This window comes from Sceloporus occidentalis, unplaced genomic scaffold (genome assembly GCF_023333645.1).
Source record: "Sceloporus occidentalis isolate IW3139 unplaced genomic scaffold, rSceOcc1.0.p SCAF_6, whole genome shotgun sequence".
Taxonomy (NCBI): Eukaryota; Metazoa; Chordata; class Lepidosauria; order Squamata; family Phrynosomatidae; genus Sceloporus; species Sceloporus occidentalis.
The window spans coordinates 27753139-27776538 of record NW_028316986.1 but is presented as its reverse complement, the minus strand read 5'-3'; the positions used below and the strand labels follow the sequence as shown (position 1 = coordinate 27776538).

Here is a 23400-nt window from a genome sequence, read left to right as displayed (position 1 = left end):
AGCAGGGATTCAAATTCTGATCTCCAGAGTGGCAGTCCAACGCTCAAACCATTACAACACACCGCATAGATGTATACATACGTACGGCACATACTTATGTATACACATTCAAACATATCACTGCACCTCCGCTGAGGCTGATGATGCATCTTTTTTCAGTGATGGCTGAGTGTGCATTGTGTGTGTGTGTGTGTAATGTACCCACCTGTCCTAACCACAAAAGAGGATGAGGTGCTGTAAAATGGAGAACATCACAGATGAAAAGGTCATAAGACTCTGATAAATGTAAATTCATCTTCTTAGCACTGCTCAAAATGGGGGACCTTTCAGAAATTGAAATGGAGGCTGAAATGGAGGACATGTCTTGGAAAAGGAGCACCAAGTCTGATCATCCTGTGCATGTGCCTTCGCATCATTTTGGATTTGGAGTGACCCTAAGGTTTTTTTGGCAAGATTTGCTCAGAAGAGGTTGGCCACTGACTTTTCCTGAAATCACAGAATTGGAAGGACCCCAAGGGCCATCAGTCCAACCCCATTCTGCCATGCAGGAGCTCTCAATCAAAGCATCCCTGACAGATGGCCATCCAGCCTCCGTTTGAAAACCTCCAAGGAGGGAGACTCCACTACTCTCCAATGGAGTGTGTTCCACTGTCACAGCCCTTACTGTCAGGAGGTTCCCCCTGATGTTGAGGTCGAATCTCTTTTCCTGTAGCTTGCATCCATTGCTTCAGGTCCTAGTCTCTGGAGCAGCAGAAAACAAGCTTGCTCCCTCCTCAATGTGACATCCTTTCAAATATTTAAACAGGGCTATCATATCACCTCTTAACCGTCTCTTCTCCAGGCTAAACATCCCCAGCTCCCTAAGTCGTTCCTCATAGGGCATGATTTCCAGACCCTTCACCATTTTAGTCGCCCTCCTTTGGACACGCTCCAGTTTCTCAATGTCCTTTTTGAATTGTGGCGCCCAGAACTGGACACAGTATTCCAGGTGGGGCCTGACCAGAGCAGAATACAGTGGCACTATTACTTCTCTTGATCTAGACACTATACTTCTATTGATGCAGCCTAAAATCGCATTGGCCTTGTTAGCTGCCGCATCGCACTGTTGACTCATGCTCAACTTGGCCTCCCAGATCCCTCTCACGTGGAGCCTCCTTATCCCAGGTGCCATCCTATATCTATGCGTTTCTGATGACCTTCACCTCCTTCCTCGGTCTCCAGGCCAGGAACACTCACCTGCTGCTGCTGGCTCTGAAAGCAACAGCCTGGAAAGGAGGATAAGGGAGCCCTGCCGCGGAGGAGGAGACGCCGCGTCCGCTTCTGAGGCGCAAAAGGCAGCAGCGGAGCCGCGAAGCACAGCGGAGGAGCCCGGCCATGACTCCCTTCACCTCAGGCACCGCCGCCAACAGAGACGCACGCGCCGGTCAAGGGGGAGCACGTGACTCAGGTTGGACTCAACCATTTCATCCGGAGGGGGGAGGTCAAGGTGGGCGGAGCATTGTTTCACCTTCCTCTGACACAAAACCATTATATTTATTCTCTTTGTTTTTTTAAAACCCCAAAAGACAATTAAGTCTATCTCTTTTGTGCTTGGGAAGACGCCTGGAGTGAGTTTCTCCCCCTGATAATCAGAATGGTACAGTCCGCAAAAGGAACGTGACGTCAGAGGCCGACTAAAAATGAACCCGAAGCTGATTGGTCGAAACTGTCAACACTGGAGCACTACCCTGAAAGGGTTAAAAACTTAGGGATGGTTTTTCGTCGGCCTCCTTTTCGGGGCTAACTCAGAGGCCTCCTGTTGGAGCATGCGCGGTAGAGTGTGGCGACTGCGCCTGCGCCTGCGCGGGGAAGGAAAACCAGGATTCTGCCGCTGTTCTATTGGGATATACGCTGTCGAGCGTGGCGCGACTGCGCCTGCGCGGCAGGGGAATGGGGACTGTGTTTGTCGGGCTTCCAGGCTGCCGTCGTTCTCGGGAAATATCGCGATAGTTGGGGGAAAATAATTAATTGTATTTAATTATTTTATTGGTACTTTTTAATAAATAAACAAATAGATAAATAAAATCTCTTGATTGGTTTGTTGCAACACAATCTCTTGCCTTCCATTAGATAAGTTCTAATATTAATAATAATAATAATAATAAATCATTATATTAATAATATAATATATTTATTGTTGTTGTTGTTGTTGTTGTTGTAGCCCGCCTCTTCCTACGGATTGAGGTGGGTTACAATAATAATTAAAAAAACACAGTACGGCAAATCATAAAACTACACAATCCCCAACCCTCCGCCAACATAAAAATAAAAACAGAAGCATTTAATTACTACAAATTTAACAAGCACTTAATAGGTTCAAGTTGAAATTATTAATTAATTGTTCAAAGTATCAGTATTATTAAAACAATTAATTATTAAAAACAGTTAAAACAGTCTGTTTTGGCCCAAAACACACCACAGAAATAATCCGGTTTGACACCACTTTAGTCCAAAACACACTGCAGAAATGACCCAGTTTGAGACCGCTTTAACAGCCCTGGCTCAGTGTTAGGGAATCTTGGGAATTGCAGTTTATTGTTGCCCCAGAGCTCTCCCTGACAGAAAAGGCTGAATGGTGTCTCTCAAAAGTACAGTTCCCAGGATTCCCTTGCACTGGTCTAGGGCAGTTAAAGCGGTCTCACACTGGATTATTTCTGCTCCAGTGCGTTCTGAAACCTGATTTTCATGACCACGAAGGAGGACAAGGCACCACAAAATGTAGGCTATTTAAGAAAAACGTAGGCCATTGTGAAATAAAAGTTAAAAACACTGAATTTTTTTTTATTTTTTATATGACACAATTACAAACAACCGTACCAATAATAATAATAACAAACACAAGCCATATACCCCCCTCCCCTCCCTCCCAACCCCAAAACACTACCAAGTAACATAAAAACCTTTTTTCTATACTTTTATCTTCAATCTTCTCATTCATTCTTCTATCTTACATACTAACAAACAAAAACATGACTTCCTTGGTTCAAACCCTAGCCGTTTCATTCTCGCTATCTTTAACTGCTTATCTTTTAACAAGAAAATTCTTTTAACAAGAAGATTCTTAATATACAAATCTGTACAAATATTTTACAATGCCTATCTGATTTCTCCTCTTTCTCCATTGATATTTCTTTTTGCAATTATATTAAGATAATTTTTCTTTATTGTAATTGTCTCCGAAGTTAGAAGTGTCTCAGTTCTTGCCATTCTTTATAACCTTACAGTCTGTAAGTGCTTGTTTAAATTTTTTCTTTAATATTAGGCCATTTTCCCCGTAAATATTTGTAATTTTTTTCCCAGTTTTCTTTATTTTGTTTCCTTATTTCCTCTTTTTCTGGGCCCCTTTTTATGTTTTCTCTTAGTCTTTCTGAGATTATATCTGATTCCATTAGCTCTAGCACTTTGTTTATCCATTCTTCCACTTGAAATTCTTTCTTTATTTTCCAGTACTTAGCATAAACTAACCTCGCTGCAGTCAACATATAAAAAACCATTTCCCCCCATTTTTTTCTAGTTTATCTTCAACCATGTTCAGTAAGAGGACTTCAGGCTTGAATTTCAATTCACTATTATTTCTTTGATACCTTTTATTATCATTCCCCAAAATTTTTTTGCTAATTCGCATTGCCACCAAAGGTGAAAAAGGTACCTTTTTCTTTTTCACATTTCCAACATCTGTTTTGCCCTTTACCATATATTCTACACAACTTGTTTGGGGAGAGATGTCACCTATACATTATTTTAATAAAATTTTCTTTTATATCTTGACTGGCTGTATATTTCATTCTTTTACCCCAAGATGTTTCCCACTGGCTTAATTCCAGGGGTCTTTTACAGTCCTTTGCGCATTTGATCATGTTTTCTTTTATCAAATCACTCTCTGTTTGAAGTTCCAACAAGGCTTTGTATAATCTCGATAACTTCCCTGGTTTATCTTGTATCAGAATTTAGCTTAGATAATTTATCGGCAACTTTTGCTGTCTTTTTATCCATTTTTAATCTAGCGTCTATCTGGTGATATAAAAACCATCCACATTTATATCCTTCCCTTCTTAAATGATCTAAAGTTTTTAATACCAGTTCATTCCCTCTTTTCCTAAGTACATCACCATAGGTTAACCAGCTTTCTTTCTTTTGAGTGTCAGTGTTAAACAAGGCTTCGTGTGGTGATAGCCATAAAGGAATGTGCGGGCTGATCCATCTTTTATGTTTTTCCCAGACCTTATAAAGAGATGCTCTAATAAAATGATTCTTAAAAGCAGCATTCGCCTTGATTTTCCCATAGAACATATAAGCGTGAAAGCCGAACCTCAAGTCATGTCCCTCCAGTTTCAATAATTTCTTCTTTTCGAGTTTAATCCAATCACTCAACCATTCTAAGGAGCTAGCTTCGTAATATAATCTGATGTTAGGGACTGCTAACCCTCCTCTATGGATCGAGTCTTGATGTAAATTTGTTTTATCCTTGGTTTTTTCCCGTCCCAGATGAATTCTGAGATCTGTTTTTGCCATTCTACCAGGAATTTATTGTTTTTTATCACCGGGATGGTGCGAAACAGAAACAGTAATTTAGGGATTAAATTCATTTTCACCGCTGAGATCCTTCCCATTAATGATAACTTTAAGTTTCTCCAATCTTTCATCTCTCTCTTTATCTCATCCCACTTTTTAGTATAATTATTCCAAATCAAATCTGCATTTTTATTTGTTATTATTATACCTAAATATTTCACTTTTCTTGTAACGTTGAATCCTGTCATATCTTGAATTTGCATTTCCTCTTCTCGCCTCATGTTCTTTGTAATAACTTTTGTTTTAGTTAAATTTATTTTTAGCCCCGATACTTTTTCAAATTCTTCTATATTTTATCTCAGACATGTAATACTGGAAATAGGGTCTTCTAATGATATTGCGATGTCGTCAACGAAGGCCCGTATTTTATATTGATCTCCCTTAATTTGAACTCCCCTTAGCTCAGCTGTGTCATTTATTTTCTTTAAAAACATGTCCAGGGAAATCACAAACAAAGACTGGAGAAAGGGGACACCCTTGCCTTGTCCCTTTTTTTATATCTATTGAGTTAGTTCTATTTCCATTAATTATTATTTTGGCTGCACATCAGACTGAATTTTTAAAGAACACTTGAAACTTGCATTTAAGCTGCACACGCGCACATACACACACACACACTATACATGATTTTACGTGATTTCCCCTAAAATATGCATTTTGGAATTGGGCTGCTTCACAAAATTCAGTAAAAAAAGTATTCAGTCCAAAGGGTTAATTTCTTCTGACCACAGTCAGCCATCCTTATCCACAGAATTTTTTTATCCACGGATTCAAGCATCCATGGCTTGACAATGGCAGTTTACAGACCGCCCTTTTGGGGCAGCCTGTTGCCGCCCCTTTCCTCACCGGATGGGGGCCTCAGCTGCCACAGCGGCAGCCTCTGAGGCCCCGATCCGCTGCTTTCCAGGCCACTTCCCTGGAAAGGCCTGGAAAGGGGTGTCCTTGGGGCTTCATGCCTCAAGGACACTCGACAGCGGTGGGGATGAAGAGAAAGGGGCCACTCAGCCCCTTTCTCTTTTGTGACACTGGTGCAGCTTTGTAAAGGCTGCACCCAGCGCCACAAACCTGGAAGGAGCTCCATTTCAAAGCTTCAGGTGCTCTCGCGCGGCACCAGGACGTCACTTCAGCGCCACTCCATTTGGAGGCGGCGTAGTCATGATGTCCCAATGGTGGCGCCCATGTAGAATTGGCGCCGCCATTTTGTACGTACTAGGTACATACTAGGGTTAGGGCGTCCGGAAAGGACGCCCTTTCCTAAGCCTAGTACATACCTACTATGTACTTTTTGCACGTCTGGAACGCGCCAATATTCCAATAAATATAAATTCCAAATAGCAAACCTTGATTTTACAATTTTATATAAGGGTCACCACTTTGCTATGCCATTGTATTTAATGGGACTTGAGCATCCACGAATTTTGTTCTCCACGGGATGGGGGAGGTCTGGAACCAAACCCCAGTGGATAACAAGGGCCCACTGTAGTTTGCAAAGAATCAATTGTGTTGGTTTCCTTTAAAACATGGACCAAATCAGTATCCCAAGTACCCAATTAACACTCTCTAGAAGCGGATATACTGTATAAGCATTGTAGTTATGTGCTCCGCAATGAATCCTTGGATTTCCCCCATCGGCCTCCTTGCTGTCCTTGCCAGCCTTGGCTCCCCAACCCAGCTTGTACCGCAATCGCCAGCTTCCTCCATTGCCAGCTTGAAGCGGCACAAATTAAATGGGGACGAAAAAATAAAACCCAATCCAACTGGCATAAAAAAGATTCCCTTCTATAGTGAGAACGAGGGATCTTTTGAAAGCGGATGCAGACACGGAGTGGAGCTGATTCACAACCTGCATTATTTAGCCAGTGAGAATGAGCCCACTGTTACCTTCTCACCAAAGTAGTACCTATTTACTTGTATTTGCATGCTTTTGAACTGCTAGGTTGGCAGAAGTTGGGACTACTGACTGGAGCTCACCCCATCATGCAGCACTCGGGCCTCCAACTGCGAATTTTCCGATCTTCCGATTGTTAGAATTGGCATCTTAACCACTAAGCCACTGGAAATACTACAATACTACCACTCCTTGATAAACCTACAAAGCCTGTTAATAATGTTAATATGTGGTGATACCATAGGTACTTGGGTGAAATGGAGTACCATCAAAATTAATGTGAGTTTTGCTGGGTTGCTGATTACACCCTTTGAATTTTGCAAAGCATTCAACTGGAGTACCACTTAAAGTCTGATTAATAAAATTAGTGTAACATATAAGACTTAACAGAGCATGTATTAAAATGTGTTTGAAAATGTCACTTTTCAGAATAAAATGTAATTATTCCTAATCAGTGAATAGGGATTTTTTTCCCCTGAAATACCACGGGGATCAGATTTTATTTCAATAATTTTCAATATTGACACAGATGGCTGAGGAAAATATTGCTGCACATGGTTTTATACACATGGAAGTACTTTCCATATCCAAGGATTCACTAACAATGTAGCAGACTTAAACTTAGAATAAGAGGATTTTCTAAACCCATGTAGTTAAACACACATTTTCTAAACACACATGGTAGAGGGGTTAATATACTGTAATGTAGTCATGTAGTAGAATCATAGAATCTACTACATTAAACTGACTACATTAAATTAAAGCCACAATTTAAATATGAGTCAGCAGTGTGATGCTGCAGCTGAAAAAGCCAATGCATTTCTAGGCTGCATCAACAGTATAGTATTCAGATTAAGGGAAGTAGTAGTGTCAAGTAGTAGTGCCACTCCATTCTGCTTTGGTCACACCTCATTTGGAATACTGTGTCTAGTTCTGGGCACCACAATTCGAGGGATATTGACAGGCTGGAGTGTGTCCAGAGCATGATGACCAAAACGATAAGAAATCTAGAAACCAAGCTGTACAAGGAACAGATTAGAGAAATTACTATGTTTACGTTGCAGAAGAGAACTCTGAGAGATGATTGCCACCTTTTAATATTTGAAGGGATGTGGATATTCATGTGGAAGTGAAGTGAGTTTAATTTCTGCTGCTCCAAAGACCAGAACATGATCCAATTTATTCATGTAGAATTCAAAGATATAGCCATGTTAGTCTGTAAAATCAGAACGGAAAGAGATCTTGTAGCACCTTTGAGACTAACTGAAAGAATAAAGAAGTTGGCAGCACGAGCCATTTCAACATTATCTGACCCCACCATCATGAGGGCATCCTATACCCATCTATTCTCCCCACCTACAGGCTAGTTTTTAAGGCCAAACTGGACTTGCTACTTCATTTCCATACCCAAAGGATTTTGAATTTGAACTGACACGCTCACATACCTATGGCATATCTAGATCTGTCCCTGGCCTCCACTCCGAGAGCATCTGAGGAAGTAGACAGAAGTCTACGAAAGCTCATGCTGCCAACTTCTTTCTTTCAGTTAGTCTCAAAGGTGCTACAAGATCTCTCCGCATACTGATTCTACAGACTAATGTGGCTTTATCTTTGAAATAAAGAAGTTGCCAGCATGAGCTTTCATAGAGTTGAGCTTACTTCCTCAGATGCTCATGCTGCCAACTTCTTTCTTTCAGTTAGTCTGGTCTACAAGATCTCTTTCTATACTGATCTATTCCAGTTACAAGAAAAGAGATTCTACCTAAAACCTAGGAAGAATGCCTTGACTGTAATTGCTGTTCAACAGTGGAAAGGCTGCCTGAAGGTGATAGACTCTCCTTTGGAGGTCTGTAAACGGAAACTGGATGCCCACCTCTCAGGAGGGCTGTAGCTGTATATTCCTGCATGGCCGATATTTGGACTAAATGGCCCTTGCGGCCCCTTCCATCTCTTAAGATTCTATGATTATTTCAGCCACCTCAGAGAACATACCTTTCCTTCTAATTCTGTGATTCTAAGCAAACCAGGTTTGGCACAATATGGTCCCAGAGGCACCACAAACTGCTTGCGTGGCTCTCTGACAGACAGCTGCCTAGGGTCTCCCAAGCCTCCCATTTTCTGCCAAAAAGGGGTCAGTTCCCTTTCTGAGAAGCTCCCAGGAGCAACAATATGCATTTTAAATAGGTCACCCTGCATGGTAGGAAGTGCCTGGTGTTTTTTTCCCCTTTTACAAATAAGAGCCATGAGGTGGTGGATAAGGATTGGTGCCAATGGCAGCTTTCCTCCCAAGGTAAATAAAGCAGTTTGGGGAGCAATTTTAATTGAGGCAGCGGTGCCTGGGGGAAATCATTACAAAATAAAATATGTCTTGCTGTTATTTTCAGAAGGAAAAAAATATCTACATTAAGTTTGCAGTCCTAGATTCACTTACTTGAAGGTAAGCCATAGAGAACTTAGTATAATTATAGGGTGGCTCTGAAGATGTAGCAATGTGTTTCACTGCTAGTTGGGTTGCTAAGTTAAGTAGTGAGATCTTTAATGCTCTATTGACTTGAAAAACTGATAAATGGAAAGATAGCAATCCCCACCAGTGATCCAATGGACAGGATATTTAACACTTGCAACACCTGAAAGAGTGCTCTATAAATATATATCACTTCATATTTGAAAGATTTATAAATCATATTGATTTAATTTACAAATGGATGTATATTCTGCTTTTATTAAAGTTTATGGGTAACGTTTCTTCTTGTTTTTGTCTCCTTATTCACTGTTGATGTAATGTAGAACATCACGGTGTAACTACGATTTTATTTGCATAATAATTTTTAAAATTTTAGTAGTGGGTTTGGCAGACTGGCCCTACTACTAGACAGAGTGAATCAGGCACTGCAGATTTTGTTGACACAAAAGGACAGCAAATGGTTATTTAATTTATTGTTACTGTATTTTACCTGCTGAGGAAAGAGAGAAAGGCTTGTAGAATTTTCTGCCTCAAGTACCAAAATAACTTGGTGTGCCTCCTGCAGTATATACAATGGCTTTGTGGGGCAAAGCGAGACACTTTTTGCTGTTCCACCTCAGGCAGCAAAATGTCTTGGGCTGTCTCTGTGGTGTAGCCATTCCCAGTCTCAACAGAACTTAGGTCAGACAGTGTCAAATCTATATATGAATCCTAACTCATGGCGTGGTCTCCCTATGACAAGCTGTTGCTACTGTTAGCAAATAAAAAACATTGTTATATACATATGCAAGTGAAGGTTTTCAAAGCGTTTTAATAAAAGCACTATTGGAGTCTCTGGAACATATCGTCACCACTGTCCTTTGGGATAGATGTCACCATCCATTTGATTTATTCTAGTGGCTCCGTCCCCTTGACTCTTCACGTTTTACATGGCTTGGATGCACAGGATGAAACCACTGGTGATACAACCCCAAGCTCTCGTTTCTGAATAATTTACCTGGCACGGTACCAGGGCTTAAGACGCTGGGAATCATTTCTGTTCTGGATGACAAAATAAAAGGTCAGGCGTGTCTGCCAAGAATGGCCAAAACATAAATATTCCCTCTCTCCCTCCCTCAAGAAAAAAAGAAAGAAATCAAATCAAATCCTTTTGCTTGGTTTAACGCCTATGCCTCCGTTCCTCCTTCTTTGCTTACCTCTTCTGATTAGACTAGGTTACATTACACTTGGTCATGGGAATGTAGTCTGAGGCTGAGCTTGAAACTATGGGGAATAGCCAGCAGAGTGTCTGAGAAGGAAAAGGGGAATCTTTATGACATTCCTTCCAGTTAAAGCAAGTAGCAATTGACCAAAACATGCTGAACATCCATACTCAGATGTTACATGAGGGGTGAAAGATGAACCCTTGATTCGCCCCCCCCCTTACTTCATTTCCCAAAGGGCCTTTCCTCTCCTTGACAGACTCTGTCCCTTGCATCAATTAGGGTTGCCATTGGGCAGTCCCTGAGGCAGGACACTATCTGGATGCCTTCAGTTTCATCCTTTTTCATGTCCCTGCAGCTCGCTTTCATCTTTGATGCTGCAGTAATTTATCACATCTTGCCTCGAGTCGTTGCCTTTCTTGCTTCTAAGTGAGAGAGAACAAAAAATTTAAGGCCAAACTTTCAGGGCAATTGTAAATAAGTCTTAAGCGAGATACTTTCTGAAGTGACACTTTAAAAGTAAAGTTAAAAGATATAGCTGTGTTCATCTGTAAGATCAATATGTAAAGATATTTTGCAGCACCTTTGAGATGAACTGAAAGAAAGAAGTTGGTAGCATGAGCTTTCGTAGATTTCAGTCCACTTCCTCAGATGCAGAGTGTGTTTGCATGTGTGTGTCTTTCCCCCTTTCTGAATCTATTACCTGCCAGAAATGGATTCGCAGAACTCTTCACTTCTGTATTTTCAAAAGGAGATGGGCTAATTAACTTAGGCTGGGAGTTTTGACACAAAGTCGGCTAATTAGTTTGCAAAGAACATCATCCATTTCTAGGTTAAAAGTAAAGCAAACTGCAGACAGAGTTGAAACTTGTGGGGTTTTTTTCAATTAATGTAAGAATGAAATGGAGGACAGAGGTGCATACCATTTCAGAAGGAAAAATTCTGCTCCACTTGGCAGAAGAGTAAATTTATCAGGACAGCCAGGGTTGTGTAGTGGTTTAAGTGTTGGACTACAGCTCTGGAGACCAGAGTTCAAATTCCTGCTCAGCCATGGAAACCAACTGGTCAAGTTACATTCTCTCAGCCTCAGAGGAAGACAAAGGCAAACTACCTCTGAACAAATCTTGCCAAGAAAACCTTGTAATAGGTTTGCCTTAGGGTCACTATAAGTCAGAAATGACATGAAGGTACAACAAGCACAGACTTGTCAGGTCAGAGGCATCCCGGGTTCTGATATTTCAGAGCCAAGATGTGATATCAGAGAGAAGCCCTTCCGGTGATGTTAAACAGTCCATAATTTAATAGCACATCCATTGAGCATAGTTATTCAAAGTATATCATTCAAATAAAAACAAAAGGTTATTAAAAAGAAAATATTTATCTGCTTGGAAATTATATTTTCCAGGCTCTGCTTCAAACAGAAACCCCCCCCCCCCCCATTTTTTACCAACTTCGTTTGTAGTCACTGCTTCTTAAGATCACATACAGTTCAATGAAATAAAGTTTCCCCAGTTTTGTTTTGAAAAGAAAAAAATCACTTAAAAATGCAAGCTCTAATTTTTATATATGTAATCTTTATTGATATATTTACAATTAATATACAGTGCTTCCCACATAATGTCTCAATATTCTTTCCTTTCTTTCCCCCTCCCCCCACACTCTGTTTAATCATTGCTACACATATTTATAGCAAATATTTCACATATTACCCTAATATTTTCTCATTAGCACGTTACCTCTCATATTCAAAATACTGTTTTGTTTGGTGCAAGAAACTGTGCATATTCCTAAGTCTTTTTTCTGCTTCCTTATCACAAAACTCTACCGTAACTATTCTCTCCATTATATTTATCAATAATATTTCTTACATAAATTATACTTTATACTTAAAAGTCTTCTCCTGTTAACTCTCATGTAGACCATCTTTGTTTACAGAAAGCAACTACAGGTTCCCAGATACATTCTTCTTCAGTCATTTCATCTGAAAGAGACAATATTATTTTGTCCATTTCTATTATATCTAGCGACTTTTTCAACCATTCATCAATACTAGGCATATCATTTCTTCCCCAGTACTTAGCTAGCATTATTCTAGCAGTTGCTATCATATACAATAGTGGTTTTAAGATCTTTCTGGCATTTTCATTTACAACCATGATTAATAAATATAATTACGGTTCTAGGGGATACTCTTGATTGTATATTTTTTTGGATCATATTATGTATATCTTTACGCACGACCACCACATATGATAAAATGTTCCTGAGTGTTCTATACATTTCCAGCATTTCCCATTTTTGTTTCCATACATTAAAAAAAAGGCAAGCACTAATTTAAACACATGTTTGCTCTCCTCTGGATGAGGAGTCCGTTTTGTTTGAGTAGAGAGGCAAAGGAGAAAGAATAGGAGAGACATAGTGAGAGGGAAGGAGAATGCTGATGATGAATGCCGTGAGAAGTGATGTTGGAGAAATCAGAGGAAAATGAAAAAGAGAGGAATGATGAAGATATTTAGGATCAGGGCAGGGGGAAGAAGGGGAAAGAGAGAGAGGGAGGGGGCCTAGGGAAGAAGAAGAGTACCATTGTTTTAACTATTTCAAAAATAGATTCTAAGATATTTTTTTACAGATTTTAAAAATGAATACCAGTACTCATTTTCAAAGAGTATTGTTTTGTCCCAAGAGCGATGCTATGGACTTTGGGTGTAGTAAGGCCTCTGGCTCTCGGGAACACAGCCAGAACAAAAGACTTGTCCACAAATTTCTTAAGTTTTTAAAAGCTTTACTGGATATAACACAAAAACATGAAACTTATCTCCTTTTTTTCAATAGTCTTTCCTAAATACCTCACTCTCTTCTTGATGTATTCTATCTTTCTTTGAGGACTATCTTTCTTCCTTTGTGGACTTATCTTTTTGTCAAAGGAAAATACTCTCTCCAGGTCTGACTTGGCTGAAATCTCACTACACACTGAAACTTAGCTAGAGGGGGACAGTAAGAGACCCTGGGATTTCCCACAATCCTGGTCTTTCTTAAAGCTGTAGATCTCTATTTTCCCTTCTAAACTAATACATACAAAACCTAATATAATCTTAACTAAATATATGTCTCAAGAGCATCAAAGATGCTCTGGAGGCATGACAAGTATCTTAATATGTTTTTATCTTTATATTTTTTAAATTGGTTTTTATTTGTTCATCTCCTTGGGTGCCTTTAATTGCTGGGAGGCAATACCAAAATACTTAAAATAAAATAAAGTAAAGCTAGGAAATTTATCACATTGAGCTAGAAAAAGAGAACAGAATAAAAGTGTCTTCAGTTGATTCTTATCATACAACATTGTGTCCACCCCTGCTGCTGCCTTGTAATTTGTGACTGTAACACACCTTTTCATTGACAGGCAACACTTGTCAATAGGCTCTCAGTCTCAATCCGATTGCTGCCTTCACACACGATAAGTCCCTTCCATTGCTGCTTCTGTAATGTAGTGTGAGTTGGCATGATTCTGCTCCTCTCCTCCTCGCAGTGATTGTGCCATCAACAGCTTTCCAAAGCTGACTGCTGTTTGCACATTCACACAGCAGCCGGTTTCGGGAGATGATTGGCAGCTGCAATAGCTTCTCCTTCTCCCTACCTCCCATCAGAAGACTGCATTTGGCAGTGTGGAAAACAGATCATGCAACCATGGGTTACCAAAGTGCTATCAGGAAAAGTGTGATAAGAAATGGTGTCAAACTGGTATGCTTCCATTCTTAAACTAGCATGATTTTATTGCATGCCTCCATGCCCAGGTCAGAGACATCCCATATCCGATCATGGCATCCTGTACCTGATCTGGATTTCTCCAGCACTTTTTGAAAGAACAGGATATTCTCATTCTTTGCAAAGTGCGGGAGAAATCCAGATTGGGTACGGGACGTGATAATCTCCCAAGACAGGAAACTGTTCTGCAGTGTTGCCATCAAGCCTCGAAGATAATCCCAGAATGTTTTACCAAAACCCAAAATCCCTGGAATTCCCCAATATTTATTAGTATTATTGAGTCAAAATCCCCAGAAAGAAATTAATTAAATTCCCTGGATTCCGGGCAATTCCCCAGAAATTGGCAACACTGCTGTTCTGTGGCTTTAACCATTTAGGCAAGGAAAGTGGAAACAGAACAGGAAAATCTAATAAGAAGATAGGAAAGGTCAGAAAGCAGTCATCCTGTGGCATCATATTCATTGACACCCGAGGAAGCAAATACTGCTTCCTCCCTCTGAGTCCTACTGCTGGCTACTGTTTGAGAAACCTTCCAAGGGGAAAGAGGGAGAGGAGGCAACAGAGTCTACACTAGCCACTCCAAAGCAGCTTGCAGCCAAGAGGATCAGCAGCAGACATGGATTTTTTAAAAAAAATTCAAGTGAGTACTCCCAATTTGAGCTTCCTTTTTTCATTCAGAGAGGAGAGGGGCCAAGCCTTGACATTTAAAGATCACAGCAGGATCATTAACTGCCAGCAGGTTTTTTCCTTTTTATCCTCACTTCTCCTATTTGTGTAGCATGATCACAACTAGAGCACACTTGTGGAATCAATTGCCAAGTGAAAGATCAACACTTACATAAATCCCTTTGATGTAATGATTTACTCTAGTTGGGGACTAACCATTGGATTTAACCTGTAACCTCCAAAATGCTCCCTCAGATATGCTCTCTGAGAATGGAGTGGCAAACTGGGAAGAGATGTTTTTCTTTTAACCCTAGTGTTATAGTTCCTCAACACAACATGACATTTCCTCCATATTCATCCACAACCTTCCCTTTTGATTGATTACAATGCAATAATTATGCATTATTAAACATAAAACCTCTTCTCTCTTCCCTGTCCCTTCTTCCTCTACACGTGAACGGCAATCCTTTCTCAATGTGTGTCAACCACTGCAAGGGCTGAATCATATAGCAACTGGCCTGAGCGGAAGTCTACTGTGATTCCTGCTGGCATGGCAAAGCTCCCTTTAATTCACAGGGGGCTTGAAAAGCACTGAGATGGCAGAGATTGCTGTGGCAGAAGCAACTGGAAAATGTCTTGAGATTGAAACACAGACATATTAACATCACCCTTGTGGATGCTAATGACTTGCACTTTAAAATGCCAGAGGCTCATCCTGTCAGCTAAAACAAAGAAAAAACACATTTTCAGTCTCCAAAGACCTTAGATCTTTCCAAACTCTCAGGGTAAATTCAGCCATAATGTATTTTTGCAGTAGAACAGGGCAGCTCATGCATGCCACTGGGGGAATCATTGGCCAGAGTTGCTGTAGGCGGTGTAGTCAGTCTAGCTAAATAAAACAGCAGCTGAAAACCTTGGAGAGGTTAAACTAGTAATGGCGCATCCTATAATGCAATGCAATCAAATCTAAACAATTTCCAAGAAGAGGGCATCGCTTACAGATACACGCTAGGCAATCCTCTTCGTTTTGTTTTTAATCACAATATGAATGGGCCAAAAAATCTGACAGACAAGATAGCTGAATATGTATTCCTTCTTATGCCAATAGAGATGACAGATGGAAATGTTTTGTCAGTGCAATCTTGAGTATGTCTACTCAGATGTAAGTCTTCTCATTTTCAGTTGAACATTGTCTCAGACAAATGAGTATATAGGTTCACAGCTTTAAATTAATTATTTAATCCTATGCTAATGAATATCCTGGAGCAGGCATTTACATGGGCATTGCCTGTTGTATCAGGCATGCTACGTCTGCAGTTCCTGGCTGGCTCCTTCCCCCACTCTCAATGTTCATAGAAAGATCTCTGAAATTTCAGGTGTGTGGAGCTAAAGTCGTCCTGCAGATCCAGGACTGAGTTTATCCATTGTCATGTGGTCTTCTTTTTTTCCTACTGCCAGCCACTTTACAAAGCAGTATTATCTATTCTAATGGGACATGCTGTCTCATGATGTGTTGAAAATACAATCGCCACAGTTCAGTCATTTTGGCTTCTAGTGATAGTTCAGGCTTAATTTTCTCTAAGAGCCATTTGTTTGTCTTTTTGGTATTCCACGGTATCCATAGAACTCATCTCCATTTCAAATTATTTCATTTTTTTCTGTCAGCTTTCCCCACTGTCCTGCTTTTACATCCGTACATAGAATTTAATGCTATCTCTTTATATATGAGAAGCTTACCTGGCATAATAAAATAATAGAAATTGAAGGGTCCTCATGGGCCACCAAGTATAATAAAAATATGAAGATAAAATATTGACCAAGATCCTGCATCAGGAGATGCAGCTATGGAGTGTATCGCATTGGCTTTGCTTCTGCAATAGACGTGGGATGTAACTTTAAGAAAGTGGATTTTATCGCATTTCCTTGTCGCTGGGCAGTACATAGCCTGTTTACAACTCGGGCTTCTGCTGCATCTTTTCAAGAACAGGAAAATCCTATTCTCAAAAAGGTGCTGGAGGAGCCCGAGCTGCAAATGGGCTGCATACTCCCCAGTGACAGGGAAATGCAATAGGATCCGCTTTCTCAAAGTTACATTCTGTGTCTATCAGTGACACAGTGGTTAAATGCCTGTACTGCCGCCACTCACTCATAAACCATAAGGTTGTGAGTTCAGTCCCAGCCAGGGGCTCAGGCTCAACTGAGCCTGGCATCCCTCCGAGGTCGCTAAAATGAGTACCCAGTTTGTTGGGGGTCTTGCCACAACTGCTTGTCACAAAGTGCCCAAGAGCCAGGAGAGAGTTGGATGCTTCTTCATTCACCTCCCTACCTCCCAAGACCTCACAAATCCTTATGTTGGAACAACTGTCTGATTTCTAAAGTGAACTTTGAGGGCAGGGTGAGCAGATGCCATAACTACAAAGCAGGACAAGGCACCATAAAATGTGGGGACATTCAAGAAAAATGCAGGACAGTACGAAATAAAAGCTAAAAAAACACTCAAAGAAATATAAATTCATTTCATGGGGCTTATTTACAGCTATATTACACAAACTGTATTTTGTTATGTACTCAAATGTATGTATCTTTCTGATGAATTTATTTTTCTTAAAATGATTTCTTGTCTTACAGTATATTTATAGAACTCTGAGCAAGACAAATGCTTAAAATTGTGCTTTACTAGCAACAAACCCTTGATTAAATCTGCATTTAAATTATTCCTTTCATGAGTCCATTGTGCAGAAGTTAACAGAAAAAAAAACTTTCAACATTTGCATTGTATCCTCTAGCAGCCCATTGCCTAACATGTTTGCTGTCCTTTTCCCCTCCAAGAAACAAACATGCCTTGAGCAATGAGAAGCAAATCTTGTCTGGAGCTGCTGCTTTTGTGAAAAAAGGACATTAGTAGGATCTAGGTTATTCCCCTATTTGCAGCGAGAACAGGCTGGCAAGTAGACCAATTTCTTGAAGGGGAACAGAAAATGTAGAGTTATTCAATGAGTTTCTTGGTCATCCCCAAAATGGAGAATATTTTAGAATTCCTCATGGATAGATTATTATAATGTAGGATTAGAGTTGCCATAACTGTCAACCTCCAAACCAGGACAAATGTAAAAAAATGTAGGACAAAATTTAGACCCAAATGTAGGACATATTTTTAGAATGGAGGGCACACGAACAACTAAACAAAATTAATAATTTAAAAAAGCATTAATAAATGCATGTTTTTTAGGCATGCTCAAAATGGAGGACATTCTGGCATTATTCCTAGACAGAGGGCAGAAATGTACTTCCCTTTCTGGCCAAACAGCCCCCCCCCCCCAATTCCAAAACACACACAAAAGCACATTTGGGCATTTGACATGGTTTTATTTAACATGGCCTCTTGCATATTTCAGAGGCTTATTCCATAACCAAACTCTTTGGGTTTAACACTTAACATGGGTTAACATGGCTATGCATATTTAACATGTCAAGGTGGTTTAACAAGAAGTGGATTTGCCCTCAGTTTCAGGTTTCTTTCACCAACTGTACTTCTCAGAAGTGTACTTGGTCAAGGGACTTTGATTTTTCTTCACTGCTCATGAATTTGTAAAAATCAGAGCAACTTACATTGGCCATGCCTCAGAGCAGGGGTAGGCAACCTGCGGCCCGCGGGCCGGATGCGGCCCGGCGAGGCCTTGGGACCGGCCCCAGCCTGGTCCTGCCGCCGATTGCCGCCGGGGCCCTTGGGGGGCAATTGTCTATAGAAGCCTCAGAAACATGCATTTATATTAACATTTTTTTAAAATCAGCAAAATTTTTTGCGTGTCCTCCATTTTTTTTAAAAAAGTGTCTTCCATTTGAAAATTTTGTCCTAATTTGTCCTGGTTTATTTATATATTTATTTATTTTTTAATTATTTAATTATTTATTTTTTGGCTTCGGCCCCCCAGTTGTCTGAGGGACAGCAACCCGGCCCCCGGCTCAAAAAGATTGCCTACCCTTGCCTCAGAGGCTTGCTGATATCAATATCATCATCATCTTCATCACCACCACCACCACCATCATCATTGTCAAAACAAGGCAGATTTGTTAGCATTAAAAGCACAAAAAATACACCAAAAACACAGTTTGGAAAAAGCACACTTTGCAAAAAAAAATACACTTGAAATGGCCACTCACCACCTCCTCCACCTCCTCCTCCTCTTCCTCCTTGGCACCATGTGGTGCCAGGAAAGAGCCCTTTCCCCTCCCCCTGGCCCAGAAGCCTATCCTTGGTCCTCCTCTGCTCCGCCTCCTCCCTCCCCCTCCGAGGCTCCACCTCCTCCTTGAGGCTGGCCAATGGCAGACTGGGACTGGAAAAATCCCCACCCTTGCTGTTCTGCCATTGACCAGCCAGCCTCAAAGGGATGAGCTCCTCTTTTTAGCCCCGCACGCAGGTACGCAAGCGGGACGAGTGCTAGTTGTCGCCGGCCACGGCCCAGGCAACTGCTGCGGGCGGCCGTGCGGCCGTGCGGAGGAGCAGGAGGAGGAGATGGGTGGGTGGCGCGGCTGCGCAGAGGAGGAGGAAGTGGGTGGGTGGGTGGGTGGGCGGCGTGGCCGCGCAGAGGAGGAGGAGGAGGTGGGCAGGCGGTGCAGCCACATAGAGGAGGAGTGGGCGGCTGGCCGCATGAGCAGCTGTGGCGATGTGGGCTCAAAACTGTGAACTGGCGGCAACCGGGACAGGACCAGCCCAGTGACGGCAAAAACAGGACTGTCCCACCTGCAGGCAGGATATGGCATCCCTATGTATGACATATCCTGGAAAAGGGGGACATCTGATTACCTTCTTTGAGGTACACTCTCAGGCTACATCCACACTGCAGGAATACTCCAGTCTGACACCACTTTAACTGTCATGGCTCAACGCTATGAAATTCTGGGAACTGTAGTTTATTGTGGCACCAGAGCTCTCTTGATAGAGAAAGCTAAATGTCTCACAAAACTACAGTTCTTAGAATTCCATAGCACATAGCAGTTAAAGTGATGTCAAACTGGATTATTTCTACAGCGTGGATGCAGCCTTAGTTACACTACACTACTGAAAGCAGAAAATTTGAATTCCAGTATTTATGATGTTGTTAAATCTGATTTAACAACATCATAATACTGAACAGGATGCCAGCCATTATTTATAACCACTTGCATTCAGGTGAGGGATGATCTTTTCTGTGCTGGTCCAAGAACATCCATTAGGGAACTTTTAAATACATTATGGATTGAAATGGTTAGATCAACACTTATTTGTGAATGATGAAGTAATTTTGCCCCTTCTCAAACACATACATATACATAATACGCTTCTGGATGCCCATAATGCCTGCTAAATGTCTGCAGAATGTCCACTATGAGTGTTGACCCTCCATACTTAGTCATAGAGTAATCTACATATAATTGTAAATTTTTTATTTGCTCCTACTCAAATTCCTACACTGTTGAAATTCTGCAAATACCAGCGATCTAGAAAATGAGTATCTCAAGGTCGACAAGATAATGTTAGCAATTTATAACAACAGACTTTTCAGATTTTTTTAAAAAAAACTTCAATCATTTCATCCTCAAGTAGAGCAGTGCACAAACTCTGGAGTCAGAAGTTATTAATCCATTGTTGCTTTGTGGTGTTTGTGTGTGTGTTTAAATGGTGCCATTTAGTGGCTCAGTCTATTTCTAACTGAGTGTGCAGTTCATTCAGGCCCTTCAGCTAAATAGGCTTGCAAAGTAATATTGAGTTTCCAGTGCAATGGTTTTGCAGGTTTGTTTTATTTTATTTTCCTTTTCAAGGCTCATTTGCAAGCGTAATGGCCATGATTTTCCTCCCCCTGCCACAACTCCCCATCCCCTCAGTGGGGAGCAAACCTGGGGGGCAAATTGCAAGCAAGCTTGTGAGCTTCCATGAGTGGCATCTTTGCCAAAGGAGCAAACTGCTCAGCACAGCTGCAGGGAAGTGCCAGCTTTTTATACTTGCAAATCACATGCATTTACAATTAGTGTGGAAGAGTGCTTTTTTCAATACTATACTCTGTGTGAGTATGTTTCGCTTGAATAAAAGAAACAAATCACTTAGAGGCTATTCTGTTCCAAATGATATTTTTAAATCAACACTTCAGCTAAAATGCAATATTTCAACTAAAGTGTTTATATTCCCCCCAAATCAATGACTAGGCAACAAAAAGGTTAGATCATTCTAAATCTTTACTGACAACTCTGTTCTGTTTTTAAAACTGTAATCAAAGCCAAATTTAAAGTTCCTTTTTGTAAGTACAGTGCCCAGAATCTCCCAGCCAGCATGGCCACTAGTTAGGGGATTCTGGGAGTTGTAGGCCAAAAATAACTTTCCCAAGTTCTGCTGGGACTCAGTCACTGAGACTCAGATCCTCTGCTGGAGTAGAGGGCCAATTAAGATGGACCAACCCTGAAGGCTTATGGATCCGAATGGATTCCTGATGACTCTTGGGGAATTTCCTGCTGCTTTGGCAGGTGATCCTGTTGAAGCCCTGGGTGATCTCTGGAACAGGGAAATTGCCAGGGCAGTGGACATGATTGCTCCTAAGGGTCCCCTCACAAAAAGTGGAGCCAGACGTGCCCCCTGGTTTATCAGGGAGCTGATGGTGATGAAACGAGTGGGATGGAGACTAGAGCGACAATGGCGGAAGACTCAGAGTGAATCCAACCGAATACGGGCTGGAACCCACTGGAAACCCTATGCTGTGGCAGTGGCGGCAGCTAAGAAACTATATTTTTCTGCCACCATTGCATCTGCACAGTGTCATCCATTTTGAGTTGTCAGGGGCCTCTTACATTCTGGTCCCCAAGAAGGAAACAAAGACCACTCGACAGCTTGCTGTGAGGAATTCACAAGACACTTTGCAGACAAAAATACTCAGATTCGTTCTGACTTGAATGCTGTAGTTGAGACAGGTCCAGTGGATGTAATCTTAGTGCCTCTTGTCCCATATTATTGGAAAGGTTTCAGTTTGTGCAGCCTCAGGATGTGACTAGGATCCTTGGAGAAGTGAGGCCCACCACATGCATACTGGATCCTTGCCCTTCCTGGCTTCTGAAATCTGCCAATTAGTTTCTGCCAATTAGTTTCTGGACAAGGTACAAGGTGTTGGTGATTACCTTTAAAGCCCTACATGGCTCGGGTCCAGAATACTTGAAGGAACGCCTTCTTCCCTACTGTCTGTCCCGCACACTAAGGTCCTCTGGGAAGAATTTATTACAGCCAAAAAGATCTAGGCTGACATCAGTTTCCCAGAGGCCCTTTTTTTACTGCTGCTCGAAAGCTATGGAACACCCTGGCAGAGGAGATCCGCCACATTTCCACTCTGACAGGTTTTAAGAAAGCACTCCAGACAGCCTTTCCAACTTAGTTACCCCTCCCCAGATATTGAGATATAGAGATATGGATACGAACCTGACATGAACGTGATCACAACTACGAAAATGCCTCCTCGTCTGCCTATTTTCCTCCCAATTTTAATCGAATATTTTTATTGTTCTACTGTTTTTATATTATGATTGTTTAATCCTGTTTTATCATTGGGATTGGGGGATGGCCATAGGAATTGGGTTTTTTTTTTCTTTTTTGGATTTTATTGTAACCTTGATGAATTTTACTGTTGTAAACCGCCCAGATTCTCCATGATAGGGCGGGCTAGAAATAAATCTATTATTATTATTATTATTATTATTATTATTATTATCTAAAGCAAGGCAAATTTCCATCCTGCCTAAAGGAGGCTGTGGTGAAGCCATTACTGAAAAAGATCTCCCTGAATCCCCCCATTCTAGATAGCTATCTGCCAGTCTCTAACATTTCATTCTTGGGCAAGGTTCTGGAGTGAATGGTGGCCTCCCAGCTCCAGGGATTTCTGGATGAAATAGATTACCTAGATCCATTTCAATCTGGCTTCAGGTCTGGCTATGGCACAGAGACAGCTTTGGTCACCTTGGTAGATGACCTCCGCAGGGAACTGAACGGGGGAATGTGTCCTTGTTGATCCTGCTAGATCTCTCAGCGGCTTTTGATACCATGGACCATAGTATCCTTCTGAGCCGCCTTTCTGGGATGGGACTGGGAGCACTGCTATGCAGTGGTCTTTTTTGGAAGAGCGGAGTCAAAAGGTATTGTTGGGGGACTCCTGTTTGACTCCTTGGCCATGGCCGTGGGTTCTGTTTTGTCCCCCATGTTGTTCAACATCTACATGAAACCGCTGGGAGAGATCATCTTGAGTTTTGGGGTGCGGTGTCATCAGTATCCAGACGACACCCAACTCTATCTCTCCTTTCCATCCGACTCCAAGGACTCCGTCTCTGTGCTGAACCAGTGTCTGCTGTCAGTAATGAACTGGATGAGGGCAAACAAATTGAAGCTAAATCCAGACAAGACAGAGGTGCTCCTGGTCAGTTGTAAGGCAGATCAGAGAATTGGGGCTGTGCCTGAGCTGGATGGGGTTACACTCCCCCTGAAATCTCAGGCTCGCAGCTTGGGTGTGCTCCTGGACTCAACTCTGAGGCTGGATGCCCATGTTTCAGCAGTGGCCAGAAGGGCATTTGCACAATGAAAACTAGTGTGTCAGCTGTGCCCATTCCTTGAGGTGTCAGATCTGGCTACAGTGACACATCCTTTGGTTACATCCCGTTTGGACTACTGTAATGTGCTCTATGTGGGGCTACCTTTGAAAAGTGTTTGGAAAACTTGGCAGGTCCAAAATGCTGTGGCTAGAATGCTGACCAAAGCCAGTTATAGGGAGCATATAACTTTTGTGTTGAAAAAGCTTCACTGG

At 41.5% G+C, this 23400-nt stretch overlaps 1 protein-coding gene across 1 annotated transcript in view; it reads right to left on the bottom strand.

Annotated features, from left to right (window-relative positions):
* LOC149310550 (leucine-rich PPR motif-containing protein, mitochondrial-like) overlaps positions 1-1403 on the bottom strand; it is a 139445-nt gene extending 138042 nt beyond the window's left edge. The window contains exon 1 of the mRNA XM_089529170.1: positions 1237-1403. Coding sequence (XP_089385296.1) covers positions 1237-1376 — 140 coding nt within the window. The 5' untranslated portion in view covers positions 1377-1403. The remainder of the gene's footprint in view (positions 1-1236) is intronic.
* Positions 1404-23400: the final 21997 nt, after the last annotated feature.